The 16564-nt window shown below is 42.5% G+C and overlaps 1 protein-coding gene across 1 annotated transcript in view; it reads left to right on the top strand.

Annotated features, from left to right (window-relative positions):
- LOC122541274 (V-type proton ATPase subunit C 1-A-like) overlaps positions 1-12437 on the top strand; it is a 76802-nt gene extending 64365 nt beyond the window's left edge. The window contains exons 12-13 of the mRNA XM_043677901.2: positions 309-438; positions 12051-12437. Coding sequence (XP_043533836.1) covers positions 309-438; positions 12051-12146 — 226 coding nt within the window. The 3' untranslated portion in view covers positions 12147-12437. The remainder of the gene's footprint in view (positions 1-308; positions 439-12050) is intronic.
- The last annotated feature ends 4127 nt before the right edge of the window (positions 12438-16564 follow it).

Here is a 16564-nt window from a genome sequence, read left to right as displayed (position 1 = left end):
AATAGATCAGGCCGCATCTGCAGAGAGAATGGCAGGGGGAATGGGTGGAAAGGACAAAATGAACGCATTTGGGTTTAAAATGATAAGCAGACAACTTCACATTGTTTTTTAAATCAGAAATGTTTGAAATTATTTTAAATTTTGTACTGCAAATTAATGGGCCAATGATTTTGAGATATTCAAAATTTGTTTGATAATATATGAAAAATTCAAACTATTCTTTACAACCTAGTTACACATGATATTAGATATACAAATATAATCAGTGATATTGATTGATTATTATATTAACATTGCAACTTTTCCAGATATGGGCTTCCTGTTAACTTCCAAGCCATGCTTCTACAACCAAATAAAAAAACCATGAAGCGACTACGAGATGTGCTAAATGCACTTTTTAAACATCTTGATGAAGTTGCTGCAGCTAGCACCATTGATGTAAGTGGGTGCAATCATACGTATGTGTGATGTTGTTATTTCACTGAAACTGTTTGTTTGACTGAAAAGATTAAGAATTCACACCTTGTCAGTGCCTTCTATTCATCCTGTTCTCCAACCATTCTCATTTCCCTACCAGTTTCTCTCAACTCCTTTCATGAAAAGGAGACCAGCACAACTACCCAAGATTTATTTTTGACCACTTGTGTAAAGGGGAATCTATTGGCTTGTGAGGTGGAAAGTAAAGCAATAGGCTCTATAACACCTCTCTCAAACTAGTTTCTATGTTTGTCTGTGCATCAAGGCAAGTCCTGTCTTAAGGGAAGTTGGAGAACCCCAGGAAAGTAGGAAGAGGTACAAACCTGACCAGATGCTTCTGTTTTGATGTTTTAATCAGTTTTACATTAACTATGACCATTGAACAGATTTTAAATGTACTTCTCAAACTGAACTTTCACTCAGATGTTTACATCTTGCTTTGTGCCTGGAATTTAGGATTCAGATGCAAAGTAGAAAAAAATCAATTTCTCATTTTTCTTTAGGGGGAATTGTATTATGGACAAAGCAATTCTAAAACTGTTCCATGTAATAGATATTAAAGATCTTGTATAATTCTCGAACATTTTGTTTTTGGTCAGCTGAGTCATGTGTTATGTTACACTGACCATGGTAAAGATACTTAAGCTATTCTATTGAGGATTATACATGAGTAGAATTCTTATTTGGAAATGTGTTGCTGGAAAAGCGCAGCAGGTCAGGCAGCATCCAGGGAACAGGAGAATCGATGTTTCGGGCATAAGCCCTTCTTCAGGAATGAGGAAAGTTTGTCCAGCAGGTTAAGATAAAAGGTAGGGAGGAGGGACTTGGGGGAGGGGCGTCGGAAATGTGATAGGTGGAAAGAGGTCAAGGTGAGGGTGATAGGTCAGACTGGGGTGGGGGGCGGAGAGGTCGGGAAGAAGATTGCAGGTTAGGAAGGCGGTGCTGAATTTGATGGATTTGACTGAGACAGGGTGGGGGGAGGGGAAATGAGGAAACTGGTGAAATCCGAGTTCATCCCTTGTGGTTGGAGGGTTCCCAGCCGGAAGATGAGGCCTCATCTTCCGGCTAGGAACCCTCCAACCACAAGGGATGAACTCGGATTTCACCAGTTTCCTCATTTCCCCTCCCCCGACCCTGTCTCAGTCAAATCCATCAAATTCAGCACCGCCTTCCTAACCTGCAATCTTCTTCCCGACCTCTCCGCCCCCACCCCAGTCTGACCTATCACCCTCACCTTGACCTCTTTCCACCTATCACATTTCCGACGCCCCTCCCCCAAGTCCCTCCTCCCTACCTTTTATCTTAACCTGCTGGACAAACTTTCCTCATTCCTGAAGAAGGGCTTATGCCCGAAACGTCGATTCTCCTGTTCCCTGGATGCTGCCTGACCTGCTGCACTTTTCCAGCAACACATTTCCAGCTCTGATCTCCAGCATCTGCAGACCTCACTTTCTCCTCATAGAATTCTTATTTGCCTGGTTTGTGAACTGTAGATCTTTACTCATAATGCTCAACTGTTTCTGACAACTTCCATGCAGGTTGGCATGTTTAAAGACCCGATGTGTGTATTAACATTCATTATCTTTCTAAATCAAACACAGAAGCACAAAACATTGATAAAGCTTCACATACAAACCCACTGACTCCCACAGCTACCTGGATTACACCTCCTCCCACCCTGCCTCCTGCAAAAATGCTATCCCTTATTCCCAATCCCTCCGCCACATCTGTTCCCAAGAGGACCAGTTCCACCACAGAACTCACCAGATGGCCTCCTTCTTTAAAGACCACCAATGCATCTCATCCACGTCCCGCACCTCCGCCCTTGAATCTCACCCCTCCAACTGCAACAAGGACAGAACCCCCTAGTCTTCACCTTCCATCCTACCAATCTCTGTATACATCGCATCATCCGCTGACATTTACGCCACCTACAAATAGACCCCACCACCAAAGATATATTTCTCTCCCCACCCCTATCTGTTTTCCGTAAAGACTGTTCCTTCTGTGATTACCCAACCCCCCCCCCCCAAACAACCCATCCTCCTCTTCTGGGACCTTCCCCTGCCACTGCAGGAATTGCAAAACCTGTGCCCACACCTCCCCCTCACCTCTATCCAAGGCCCCAAAGGAGCCTTCCCCATCTATCAAAGTTTCACCTGCACTTCCACGTCATTTATTGTATCTGTTGCTCCCGATGCGGTCTCCTCTACACTGGAGAGACTGGACGCCTACTCGCAGAGGGACTCGGAGAACATCTCCGGGACACCTGCACTAATCAACTCCACCGCCCCGTGGTTGAACATTTCAACTCCCCCTCCCACTCTGCTGAGGACATGCAAGTCCTGGGCCTCCTCCATTGCCAGTCCTTTACCACCCGAAGCCTGAAGGAGGAAGACCTTATGTTATGTTCCGCCTCAGAACCCTTCAACCCCACGGCATCAATGTGGACTTCATCAGTTTCCTCATTTCCCCTCCCCCCACCTTACCCCAGTTCCAACCTTCCAGCTCAGCACCGTCCGCATGACCTGTCCCACCTTCCCACATCCGCTCCATGCTCCTCTCTGACCTAACACCTTTACTCTCACCTCCATCCACCTACTGCACTCTCAGCTACCTTCTCCCCACCCCCCTCCCATTTATCTCTCCACCTGGGAGGCTCCCAGTCTCATTCCTGATGAAGAGCTTTTGCCCAAAACATTGATTTTCTTGCTCCTCGGATGCTGCCTGACTTGCTGTGCTTTTCCAGCACCACTCCAATCTTCACATCAGGATGACCCGACCTGTTGGGACACGCTTTTGTAAGTTAATGTGGAATCAACTGAAAAGCACCCTGAGCCCCACTGTTAATTCAGCCCTCATATCTGGCTCAGATCTGACTTTAGTAAGGTTACCTAGAAACAAAATTAGCCTCAAAGAGACATTTCATTCATCTCCTTCCAACCCCAGTTTTAGAGAAAATCTGGCAGGCAGATACTAGCTGAGTGGATTTAGCTTGAGTATAATCTGGTTAATCTTTTATTCCGTTTGTTTGTGTTGTATTGTTATTTATATGCCGTACAAAAACATTTTTCTGAGATATAAATGGATTTGTAGTTCATTGAAACTGTCCCATCTCATGACACAACTCTTCTGCATTGGTGACTATTTGAATGCCCACATTGTTCTCTCATTCCTTGAGAAATGCATATTTTCCTAACATTTATATTTTTAACATGCTTTTGAGTGATTTAAATTGCATACTTTGGTCTTTTTAAGCTCTAGGTAATATAGTCTTCAACTTCTTCCATGTTTGCTTACACAAATGTATTTGTAAATAACTTATAGCAAAGACCAATGCCTGAAGAGTCTTCAATGGTTATGACTTTTCCTTACTTTAGAAGATGAATCACATTGTACAGCACACGGTTTTTATTTTACTTTTGACAAGGGATACGGGTGTCACCATCAAGGCTAGCACTTGTTGGCCATCCTTAAATGTCCTTGCTGGAATTTGAACTTGTGGCCCCAAGGTCTGGGCATCTGGATTACTAATGAAGTAACTTACCACTGTGAGAAAACCATCCCAGGATAACCAACCATGAATTAGTTAGATTGTACTTAGAAGGTATTTAGTTACTTCATTGATTATTGCTTCAAATGTCTATCCTCCTTGTGGGAGGAGGCAATAAACATTGTGAGATTTAAATTAGGTCATTTTCTTAGGTGCTATGCAGTCACATAAGGATTCAAGGTGCACACAAATAGTAGTGCTACAGTGAGAGTCATATTTCCACAGGGATCATAATAGAATACATTGCCAACATCCTCAAACACTCTTTCCATTACCAGGACTGCTGTGGAGAACCTTGCAGTACTCAACTGAATAGGGAGTAGTAAGAACCACAGTGTGGTCATTATTAATTAATGGCCTTTATCATAAAAGTAAAAGCTAAAGAGGAGGAGATACCATAACAGGAATGGAGGAACAGGAAGAGAAAGAGAGGCTACAGTGCAGACTGCCTCTTTCAGTCTAGGTTCTGCAGGATCAAACTAGTGATACTAAAAACCTCAAGCCTGCCTTCCTATTCACTAACAGTCCTGTACTCGTTATGTTTTGAAAGTGTCAGCCATGGCTAGGTTGGTAGCACAATTTAATTTATCCCTTGTCTGCAACCTTCTAGCCTAGATTACTCTTCTTTCTATTTGAATAATAGAAACCCTATAGTACAGATAGAGGCCATTCAACCAATTCATGTCTGCACTGACCCTTTGAAGAGCATCTCACTGCTACACCTCTCTCCAGACCCCCAACCTGTCTGCATAATCTCACATTTCCCATAGCTAACCCATCTAGCCTACACATCCCTGTACGCTGTAGGCAGTTTAGCATGGTCAATCCAGCAAATCCACACATCTATGGACTGTGGAAGGAAGCCAGAGCACCTGTTGGAAATCCAGACAAACACTGGGAGAATGTGGAAACTCCACAGACAGTCATCCAAGACTGGAATCAAACCCAAGTCCTGGTTCTGTGAGGCAGAAGTGCTAACTACTGTCTCAACGTGCCATCCTGTTAACATCAATCTGGGGCATCAGCCCAATTCAGTGAAGACTACAGGAGGACAGGCTGGGACATTCACCTGGAATACCTGTAAGTGAGATGCCAACCTGGTGAGTTTACAACACAGGACTATCTGCGAGCCAAACATTCGAGATAGCATGCAATAGATAGGGCAAAGTGATCCCACAATCAGCATGCCATATGCCTTCTTGACCACTCTATCGACTTGGGTTGCCACCTTCGGGGACAATGGACCTGAACACCCAGATCTCTCTAGACTTCAATTTTCCCCAGGGCTTTTCCATTTGACATGTAGTTTGCTCTTGAATTGGATCTTCCAAAATGCATCACCTTGCATTGCCCGGATTAAACTCCTTCTGCCATCTTTCTGCCCAATTTTCCAATCTATCTATATTCAGCTGCATTCTCTGACAGTCTCCTTCACTACCTGCTAATCCACCAATCTTAGCGTCATCTGCAAACTTGCTAATCAGACCACCAATACCTTCCTCCAGATCATTTATGTATATCACAAAGAATAATAGTCCAACACAGATTCCTGTGGAACACCACTGGTCACAGTTCTCCATTTTGAGAAACTCCCCTTCCATTACTTCTCTGTCTCCTGCTGCCCAGCCAGTTCTGTACCATGGGGGACCTTATCAAACACCCTCCTAAAGTCCATGTATATGACATCTACAGCCCTTTCCTCATCAATCACTTTGTCACTTCCTCAAAGAATTCTATTAAGTTGGTAAGACATGACCTTCCGTGCACAAAAACAGGCTGCCTATCACTGAGAAGCCCATTTTCTTCCAAATGTAAATAGATTCTATCCCTCAGTATCTTCTGCAGCAGTTTCCCTACCACTGACATCAGGTTCACCAGTCTTTAATTACCTGGATTATCCCTGCTACCATTCTTAAACAAGGGGACAACACTAGCAATTCTCCAGTCCTCCAGTTACTCGCCCCATGTTCAAGGATGCTGCAAAGATATCTGTTAAGGCCCCAACTATTTCCTCTCTCACGTCCCTCAGTAAGCTGGGATAGATCCCAACCGGACCTTGGATCTTGGCTACCTTAATACCTTAATCTTGTATATTTATTCAATAAGTGAGAGGAAAGAATATCAAGGCAGATCACTGGCCAAAGTTTGCAGTTGGCTTGTGTTTCAGATGGCAGATTCAGTTTTGGTTTGAGAACCCAGATTTGAATGCGATGGTACATCAGATGCGATATTTCGGAGGGGCATCTTTTTGTCAATTAGAGATGGCAGCTGGGGTCCAATGTCAGGAGGTCTGTTCAATGCTGGCTACCAGTGCAGTAAGACTACTGCTGGTGGTCCAGCAGCAGGAATGGCAGCAATGCCATGAGGCACTTTCATTAGGAGTGCAACAACAGAGTACTTACGTTGCAATCTGGTTACTGTCCTTAACTGGATAAATAAGAATTTGTAGTCAAGTTGCCATCAACAGAGATGAGGGCTTCCTTCAAGTTATTCAACTTGGATCTTTTCAAATATGAAGCAACTTTTTCTTTAATAACACTTTGATCACAGTTAGGTGCCAATTATCAATGTTGACTCAGTCTACTCTCTGGAAATACAAGGTGTAAAGCAACAGTAACTTCCTATATTCAGCATTGGGTTATCCAGAGTTGTGCTAATGGTTAATTTTCTAATGTTCATGAATTGAACTTTATATTGCATGGGGTACAATTACATGTCAACTGACAGTATTTAACAGAGAAATAATGGTGAAAGTCAGATAGTGGGGAAAAAAGGGCAGTTTTCCGCTTTCTGCAGGTGGTGAGAAGGACAAATAGAACATGGTCTCAGAGAGATGCTCAGCCTCTTCTTACCAATGAAGCAAATAAGTTTTGTGTGACAAGGTTCAATCCATTACCAATTAAGGCTTTTAAGTGATTAACAGCCACTTACAGCCTCACCACTGATCCACTTATCTGCCTTTCCAGCAGGTGAGAAAACCCTGCCAATCAAGTTGGGGATGATCCCTCCAGTTCTGGCAGCAGTTCTGGGCAGGGATAGGAGCTGGCAGTGCTCCCTTTATTTCTACACTGTGAGTCTTTGAAACGGATCCAGCTTCCTCCGAGCCAGCTTTTCAGAGTGAACAGAACCTCTGCCACTCTTCCTTTTTTTTCTTTTTTTAATTTTATTGATCAGTACAAAATACAGTTAACAATAAACAGAAAGCAGCAGTTCACAAAAAACACTATATACAGTGGAAAGGGCATCAAAGCCAAACCCCAAACCCCATCCTTCAACCAGTTTTCAGGGAGATGAGGACAAACCTCAAGTCCCACTTGCGCGCAAAGATAAAAGTAACAAACACAGACAAGACAGTACAATAAAATGAGCAACAGTGCATACAACACAGACCCAATATAGCTAAAAAAAGATACGACACCAGTTTACACCACATACTGATCAGACCATCCTTGGCTAGCCTTCCTACGGGAAAGTCATCGGCCTTCAGGTCTCCAACAGTCCTGCGTACTAACCGATCCTCCCCAGGCCCGCTTTGACACTCCTGTTCTTATCTGTCAACCAGGGCTCCCTGATTAGACTAGATTAATAGCCCCAATTAGGGAACTCATATTCTGTGACATCCACCTACCTGACTTCATCACAATCACTACACCTACAAGTCCCTCTACTCACAATCCTCAACCTGACACACCTACAATTCTAATTAATTTTTATTTAGAGCTCTATTTGAATAGGATGAGGGACTGAGCCGGACTGAGTTTCTTCAATTGCGCTTCTCAAATCCACAACCCCTACCATCTGAAAGAACATAGGTAGCAGGCACCAAGATCATCATTACTACTAGGTTCCTAACTTGGAACTATGTTGCTGTGAATGAGAATCCTTTGCTCTATTTCTAAAATTGTTAGACTGGATGGGAAATGTGGGGTGCACACAGTAGCCTCAAGTTGCTTGCCAGTTCAGCTGGTGCCAAAGGCCAACCAAAAGTTACGAAGTACGTTCTATCAATTGTCACTATAATGTAGTATAAAAGAAAGGTGGATGGTACAATTTTTGGAGGTGTAGGCCGTTTCCACAGTGGATGCAGTTTTCTCCAATTGACAGATGTAGATGCTAGATTTTGTGGAATTCAGGCTGCTGATTGCTAAGTAGGCTAAGATTGTAGAAATTGCTTACTGATGAATCCCTTCCCTCATCCTAAATTCTTTGCTTTTATGTTTGGGGAGAAAGGCGGCTAATACTTAGCATAGTCACTGATCTTGTGGAAATTCAGGACTATTATATTCCTAATACATTTGAGGGAATGAAAACATTTTTAGCAGTTCTGTGTTCCTACCAAAAGGTGGTAGGCAAGTACTTTGTAAGTCTAACCGAAGTCTACAATCAGAACCATGCATGAGTAAAAGTGGTTTCAATTTTACCTTTACCAGAGAATTGTTTTTATAATTTGTGTAATTATCACCTATGCTGTTTGCTTGTAAACTCCAAGCACTGGACAAATATTCACAAATTCCAAGAGTATTCGGTATATGATGTTCAAGAAATTGATCTCTCTGAGGAACTTGACATCAAATCACTACAAATTTTATAAGTCTTGCAGTTGATGCTTGATATTCTCAAATGGAATGTTGCCTTAATTGGGGCAATTTATTTACTTTTTTCAAGCTATTTATGTTTTGTTCTTATTACATTCAAGTTTGGAATGAACAGATTCAATATTTTCATCTGAGAAGCTATGTGGGAAAACCTTGATGGCATCAACCAGATGCATTTTAACATTTATTTTGCTTGTTTTACAATGAATTAACAATATTCCACAGGTCCCACCTTTAAAACTTGCAAACGCTTTGTTAACTGTTTAATGAAATTATATGGTAGGTCTAGATACAGGCAAAACAAATAACATTCTTGTCATTGAGTTCTCTGCATACTCAGATCCTTTTCTAGTTCTTGCCAAATGACTAAATAACCGATACAGCTTTCTCCCAAGAAAGTCCAAATCAGAGCTCTGAATTCTCTCACCATTTAATTAAACACATAGACCATGGATAAATTTTGCTGCGGTACAAGAGAACAGCAAGGTACCGTGGTAACATGGCTTTCTGTTGCATTTTTGCCACCAGGGAAGGTATCCAGTCACAGGCAGGGAGACAGTTCAGCTATTTCCTGAACAGTGGTGGAATTCAATAACATCCCAGTTAAGGCTATAAGCAGGAGGAACAGGAAAAGGCTATTCGGTCCCTCAGACCTACTATGCCACTCTATAGGATCATAGCTGATCCAACATACCTTATGTCCATTTTCCTGCCCCTTCCCCATAACCCTACTGATCAAGAATCTACCTATCTCAGCCTTAAATATACACAAAAAACACTACCACAGTGTACTGTGCGGACAGAGTTCCAAAAACTCACAACCATCTGAGAAAAGAAATTCCTCCTCATTTCAGTCTTTGGCTCCCTTTTATTCTGAGACTCTCCCATGATGGAAAACATCCTCTCAACATTTACCCTGTCAAGTCCCTTTCAATTAGATTATCTCTCATTCTTCTAAACTCCAATGGATAGAGTCCAATCTGTTTAACATTTGCCAACAAGACTGTCCCCCCAAACCAGAGAATGTATACTCTCAGGGATGTAGTATTTTTCTAGTAGGAGAGGCTTCAACACATTGGAAGCAGTCAGGTCCATGGAACCAGTCTCCCTGGTGCAGAATGGGGTTTGTGAGTTGGGGAAAGCCATCTTAATTGGAGACTCGATGCCCCCAAAGAGGAGCAATGAGTGGGAAAGGTCGCCCCTGCACCTCCAACAAGGCACCTGGAAGACCTGACCAACCTGACCTTCATGACTTTTTATTTTAGTCTTAAGTCTTCAAGAGAGCTTCTATGTTTAGGTATTGTGTTGATCACCTCTCTGGCTGCCAAGAGGTCAGAGCTGCCAATGCTTTTTGATCTAGCAGCATAGGGAATCTACTTATCTTAAGAGGCTGCCTGTGGGAATCTCTCTGGGTTAATCCTGTTGATGGTATGTAGGCCAAGGATTTCACTTGGTCCCAAAGTCAGCTCCAGTAATGGTGATGAAACAACTAAGGATGAAATTAAACTGCTCATTTGCAGATTATCTGTCCCTCATACCTGGCCCATAGGGAAGAATAGTGAACCAAGAACCCAGGAATGCAGAGATTTTTAATGCTGGCCCACATGTGAACAGGAACTGGTGCCAATGGGTAGAGGCAGAATAGATAAGTGCAGTGGGCCTTGGGACCTGCTGTCTAGTGATTTTTGTTGGTAAACAAAAGATTCTAGAGTGGATAAAAGATCACTGTGACATTCCCTTTTTTGACTTTTGCATTTCGAGGATGGTAGAGAAAATCAGCTCTGAGGAGAAAGTGAGGACTGCAGATGCTGGAGATCAGAGCTGAAAATGTGTTGCTGGAAAAGCGCAGCAGGTCAGGCAGCATCCAAGGAACAGGAGAATTGACGTTTCGGGCATAACCCCTTCTTCCTGAAGAAGGGCTTATGCCCGATACGTCGATTCTCCTGTTCCTTGGATGCTGCCTGACCTGCTGCGCTTTTCCAGCAACACATTTTCAAAATCAGCTCTGATCCAATCAATGCAAGTTGGAAATTGTACAACCGGATATAATGCTGAACAGTATAGTCAAAATAATAAGGATAAAAGTCAAAGGAATTCGTGTTAAAAAAACTGTAGAGTGCTCTGGTGTGTCACCATGGTTTCTGGTTACTGAAACACAAGATATTCAGGCTGTTGGTGCAGATCAGGGGAGAGCCATGAGATTAGTTCCTCATTCCCAGTATTAAACGGGGGAATAATCATTTGAACCCAAGGGCTTCATTTCAATGCAGCAGGCCTAACTCCTATCTCACTCAAAAAGGGTGGCACTGGAAAAGCACAGCAGATCAGGCAGCATTCGAGGTGCAGGAGAGTCGATGTTGAATGCCTGAAACATTGACTCTCCTGCTCCTCAGATACTGTCTGACCTATGCTTTTTCAGCACCACCCCTTTTGACTCTGATTCTCCAGCATCTGCAGTCCTCACTTTCTCCTCACTCCCATCTCAATCAAGTGTCAGTGCTATGACATATGATCATTAAAGTAGGAGGGCATAGTCGGGAAAGGCAATTGGAAGGGGTTGGAACCCGGAGCATGTGAGGTCCAAGGCTTGCTTGAAAGCTTTGAAGGTATACTCTGGCTTTTCATCACCTATAAGAAAACACCGAACTTCAATCCCTGCTAATTCATTTTCTTGGACCTTTTCTGGGCCAACATTGCATGGCAACATGTTTACTTGGTATTCCTTGCCTGGGCATTGATTTTGCAATGCAAAGTTAAAACACCGTTGAAGTGTGAATGATACCATAGCAGCCCGACTTTTAAATGTTAATGATGCTTCTGTCTGCCTGATCAAGGACTTTACTTGCTCCCTGAAGCATACCTATTACAAAACAGCATGAGCACAGGTACAGCATAGATCTGAGAGTCCCCTGGTGCTAATATTTTGACCTCAGTCCAACCTGCACCCTTCCCCTGCCCAACCTAAAAGCATATTTCTAAATGGTGCAGTAATTAGAATTGGTCATGTGTTGTCAGGGGACTGAGTCATGAGGATAGACTACAGAGACTTTAGCTTGATATCCTTGAAAGAAGGTGGCTGAAAGGTGACTTTATGGATGCGTACTAAAAATTTTGGATCTGGAATAATATATCAAATTAAACTGCTGCAATAGCATATTTGTTCACAATTGTTAACAGAAAATGGGAGACTGTTATAAAAACATTTGTCCTGGTCACAGAATGTCATCAACATTGTAAGTGACTTCTGCATAGCTGGGTGCATAAGCTCTGGAATTATTTATGGCTTTGATCATGGGAAGAGCTATAGTGTCCTTCTGAATGGATGAGCTAAAATAGGCCAAACAGCTGTCTTCATATATCACGTGATCTTAAGACCCTTATTATTGAAATAATTTAATACTGTGCTGATTCCATTTCTATTGCAGGTCAACATGGATATCCCTGGACTGAATGTTAGCCAACAAGATTACTATGCTTATGTCTACTTCAAAATTGACATTGATTTATTTAATTTTAAGTAAATCTTTGACTAAAATGTGAAAGAATGAATGCCACTTGGATTTCTGTGTAGGACGAGTTTCTAAAATATATATATATATATATAAAATATATATCACATGCACGCACAAAAAAATATGCACATGGAAGTGGGTTACTTGATAATTTAAAAAAATCTTTACTTAATTCAAATAAGATTTTAAAATATGATGATGGTTAAGGCTTGTCTTTTACTCAATTTAAAAAAAAATCTGTATGCCTCTGTCTTATTATCAAATCTTCCTGATTACAAATAAACCATATCTTTGTGAGTATATTACCTTGAGCCATCTCTCTTTACCATTTTATGCTTTTATTTAGCTGAATTATTCAAAATTCAATCATCATAGTATTGAATTTATGTTCTTTTTACATCAAATATTTATTCATACACACAATAACAAAAAAAGTTACATCATGTCCGTTTTTTCAATTCAGTAAATTGAGACCTCTTTTTGTAGCTTTGAGATTTAAAAACAAATCCTTATTTAATTTTTCTTTGACCCTTTTAAGTTACAATTGTACCACTTGCCACTAAGGCTCAGGCATTCCACTCGCTATTGCCAGCAACATCCATCACTGGCTATCACCTTAGCCTGCGTGGTCTCTGTGCTGCCTACTCACAGAATCATAGAATGCCTACAATATAGAAGCAGGCAATTCAGCCCATCAAGTCCACACCAACCCTTCAAAAAGCATCCCACCCAGAACAACCCAGACCCACCCATCTCTGTAACCTTGCAATTTCCATGGCTAATCCACCTAGCCTGCACATCCTGGACACTGTAGACAATTTAGCACGGTCGATTCACCTAGCTTGCACATCTTTGGATTGTGGAAGGAAACCCACACAAACAGAGGAAGAATATGCAAAGTCCACAGACAATTGCCCAAAGGTGGAATCGAACCAGGTCCCTGGCACTATGAGTCAACAGTGCTAACCACTGTGCCATCTTGTTTTGCATATCTCAACACTTTTACCCCACCTACATTGGCATCAGGTCTACTCCCTTAGACTTCGAGACATTACCATTTGCTTGCAGGACAGGGAACGAATTAGGTCTGTATAGTGCTGGTGTATGGGTGTGGCATTGATGTAGCAATGTGCTGTACAGCAACATGTCTATCCACTTGACTGATGACTGCTGACAAGCATTACAAGCTGCCTGGTTTTTTGACTGTACTGAACTATAAGGTAATGCAGTTAGCCTTCGACTCTCGATGCCAAAGCAAAGCACAAAAAGGCCTGGCAAGGATGCTAAGTATGAGTGAAGACTAAGAAAGCATGACAAACACTGGACATGGACCCTGTCTCTCTTCAGAAACAAAGTGAGTGAGTGTTAAGAGAGTGAGCAAGCAGCCCTGAGATGTAGCCTGGTCCAATCCATGACAGACTTGGAGGGGGGAGAAGTATACTGTAAGTGGATCAAAGATGTGTCATGAGGGTGCAGAAAGGTAGGTACATGTTCGCTGCTGATGTAGAGTGCATGCAGTCACTACATATACAGTGTGCCCTAGATGTCGATGCCTGGTGCCCAAGCTAGAGATCCAGAGGAATGTGCAACAAACCAGACACCCACTCTGACTTTCATGTCAGGAATTAGTTTCTAGGAGAAAGTGAGGACTGCTGATGCTGGAGATCAGAGCTTAAAAATGTGTTGCTGGAAAAGCGCAACAGGTCAGGCAGCATCAAAGGAACAGGAGAATCGACGTTTCGGGCACAAGCCCTTCTGCAGGAATTAGTTTCTGTCAATAGGTGGCCAAATCAAAATCTGCACACTAATGAGGTGAGTTTAGGTAGTAATAGGGGTGATAATGAGCAATAACCTGTCTTAACAGGTTATTGTCTTTAACCAGTGATAATCTTATCTCGATATTTGGAATTGAGTTATTACATCTGACATCGATTAGATTAGATTCCCTACAGTGTGGAAACAGGCCCTTTGGCCCAATCAGTCCACACCGATCCTGCGAAGGGTAACCCACCCAGACCCATTTCCCTCTGACTAATGCACCTAACACTATGGGCAATTTAGCATGGCCAATTCACCTGATCTGCACATCTTTGGATTGTGGGAGGAAACCGGAGCACCTGAGATAGGCCTTGCTTGACTTCTCATGTAATTCTATCAAATTTTTCTCCTTAGCTGACATTATTGTTTTGCTTTAACTTTATCCTCTAGGCCCCGTGACTGTGATTAAGATACTTTTCCTTGTTTTAAAATTGCATCAGCTTTGACCAATGTAGCACTGTTGGATTCAGCACTTCCTCACTGTGTGTGCAACATCATGAAAGCAGCGATTGCAGATGAAAAACATCATTATGAACGATGGTAATATCATGGCAAGGCAATGGCACAGTGGTTCCAGGTTCAAATCCTGCCATGACAGATGGTTAAAAACTCATTCAGATCACAAAGGTCCTTTAGGGAAGGGAATCTGATGTTCTAAACCTGATTTGGCCTACATGTGACTCCAGACACACAGCAATACGGCTGACTCTTAATTGTCCTCTGTAATGGCATCACAAGCCATTCAACATTGTCAAACTGCTAAAAAGTCTCAAGACGGAATGAAAATAGGAGGATCAACTGGCAGCAACTTAGGCACCTGAAATGACAATGGCAAGCAAACTTAGCCCTGTTGACCTTGCAAAGATCTCTGGGGGCTAATGCCAAAATTGGAACAGCTGTCTCAAGGACTAGCCAAGCAACAACCTGACATAGTCACAATCGCAGGATCGTACCTTACAAGCAATGTACTGGCCATTACCATCACTAACCCTGGGTATGTCTTGTCCCACCAACAAGAACACCAAGCAGATGTAGTGGCACAGAGGTATACAATTGAGGGGGAATTGTACTGGGATTCCTCTACATTGGTTTCGGACCTCATGAAACCTTATGGCAGCAGGTCAACCATCTCATTAATCATCATTTACCCTCCCACCTCACCTGATGAACCAGTACTCCTCCATGTTGAATGCCACTTGAAGGAGGTACTGAGGGTAGCAAAGACACAAAATGTACTCTGGATGGGACTTCAGTGTCCATCAGCATGAGACGTTCAGCAGCACCGTTACTGACTGAACCGGTTGAGTCCTAAAGGATACTGCTGCTGGTCTGGGCCTGTGCCAGGTAATGAAGGAACCAACAGGAAGGAAAAATATACTTGACCTCATGCTCACCATGTGATGCCTCATTTGCATCTAGCCATGACATATCAGGAAAAGAGAGCACCACACAATCCTTGTGGAGACAAAGTCTCATCTTTACACTGAAAATATCTATACTGTGTGGCACTACCACCGCGTTAAATAGTATAGACTTTGAAGAGATCAACAACTCAAAACTGGGCATCCATGAATTGCTGTGGGCCATCAGGAGTAGCAGAGTTTACTCCAACAGAATCTGCAAACCTCATGGCTTGGCATAACGTCCACTCTACCATTACCATCAAGCCAGGGGATTAACACTGTTTCAGTGCAGAGTACAATCAAGAGTCAACCTTATGAAGTTGTAGAACAGGACTACCGGCATGCCAGACAGCATAAGTAGCAAAAATATCCCCATCCTCAAAAACGGGGACATGCACCACATCAGTGCAAAAGAGAAGACTGAAGCATTCATAAAATCCTCAGCCAAAAGTGCCAAATGGATAATCTAGTTCGACCTTCTCTTGATCTTCAGCATCATTGGTGCCAATCAATCTTGATTCACTCCACGTGCTATCAAGAGTCAACTGGAGGCACTGGATAAGGTAAAGGCATTGGGCTCTGACAACATTCTAACAATAGTACTGAACGTATGTGGTCCAGAATTTGCCAAACTCCTAGCCATGCTGTTCTAGTAGAGTTGCCACAATTGGTATCTACCTGACAATATGGAGAATTGGCATATTTTGTTCTGTACACAAGAGCAGGATAAATCCAATCCAGTCAATTACCAGTTATCAGTCTATTCTTGATCATCAGTAATAGGATGGATGGGTCCATCAACTATGCTATCAAACAGCAATAATTGCTCACTGATGCTTAGTTGAGTTTTGCCAGGGTCACTCAACTCTTTGATTTCATTACAATCTTGATCCAAACATGGACAAAAGTGCAGAATTCCAGAGATGACATTAGAGTGACTGCCTTTGACATCAAGGCCCCACATTTGAATGAGCGTCTCATCAAGGAGCCCCAGTAAAACCGTGTTAATGAGGATCGGAGGAGAGCTCCCGGCTGGTTGGAGTCATACCTGGCACAAAGGAAGATAGTTGATGTTTTTGGAGGTTTGTTATCTCAGCTCCGAGACATCTCTTCAAAAAACCCTAGGGTAGTATCCTATGCCAGAACATCTTCAAAAGAGATCAAGAAAAAACTAACCGACCTAGCAGTGAAATTGGATTGTTTAAA

Source organism: Chiloscyllium plagiosum, unplaced genomic scaffold (genome assembly GCF_037043375.1).
Source record: "Chiloscyllium plagiosum isolate Xiang-an unplaced genomic scaffold, Cpla_swu_hap1 HiC_scaffold_3, whole genome shotgun sequence".
NCBI classification, from domain to species: Eukaryota; Metazoa; Chordata; class Chondrichthyes; order Orectolobiformes; family Hemiscylliidae; genus Chiloscyllium; species Chiloscyllium plagiosum.
This window is presented reverse-complemented; position numbering and strand designations above follow the sequence as displayed.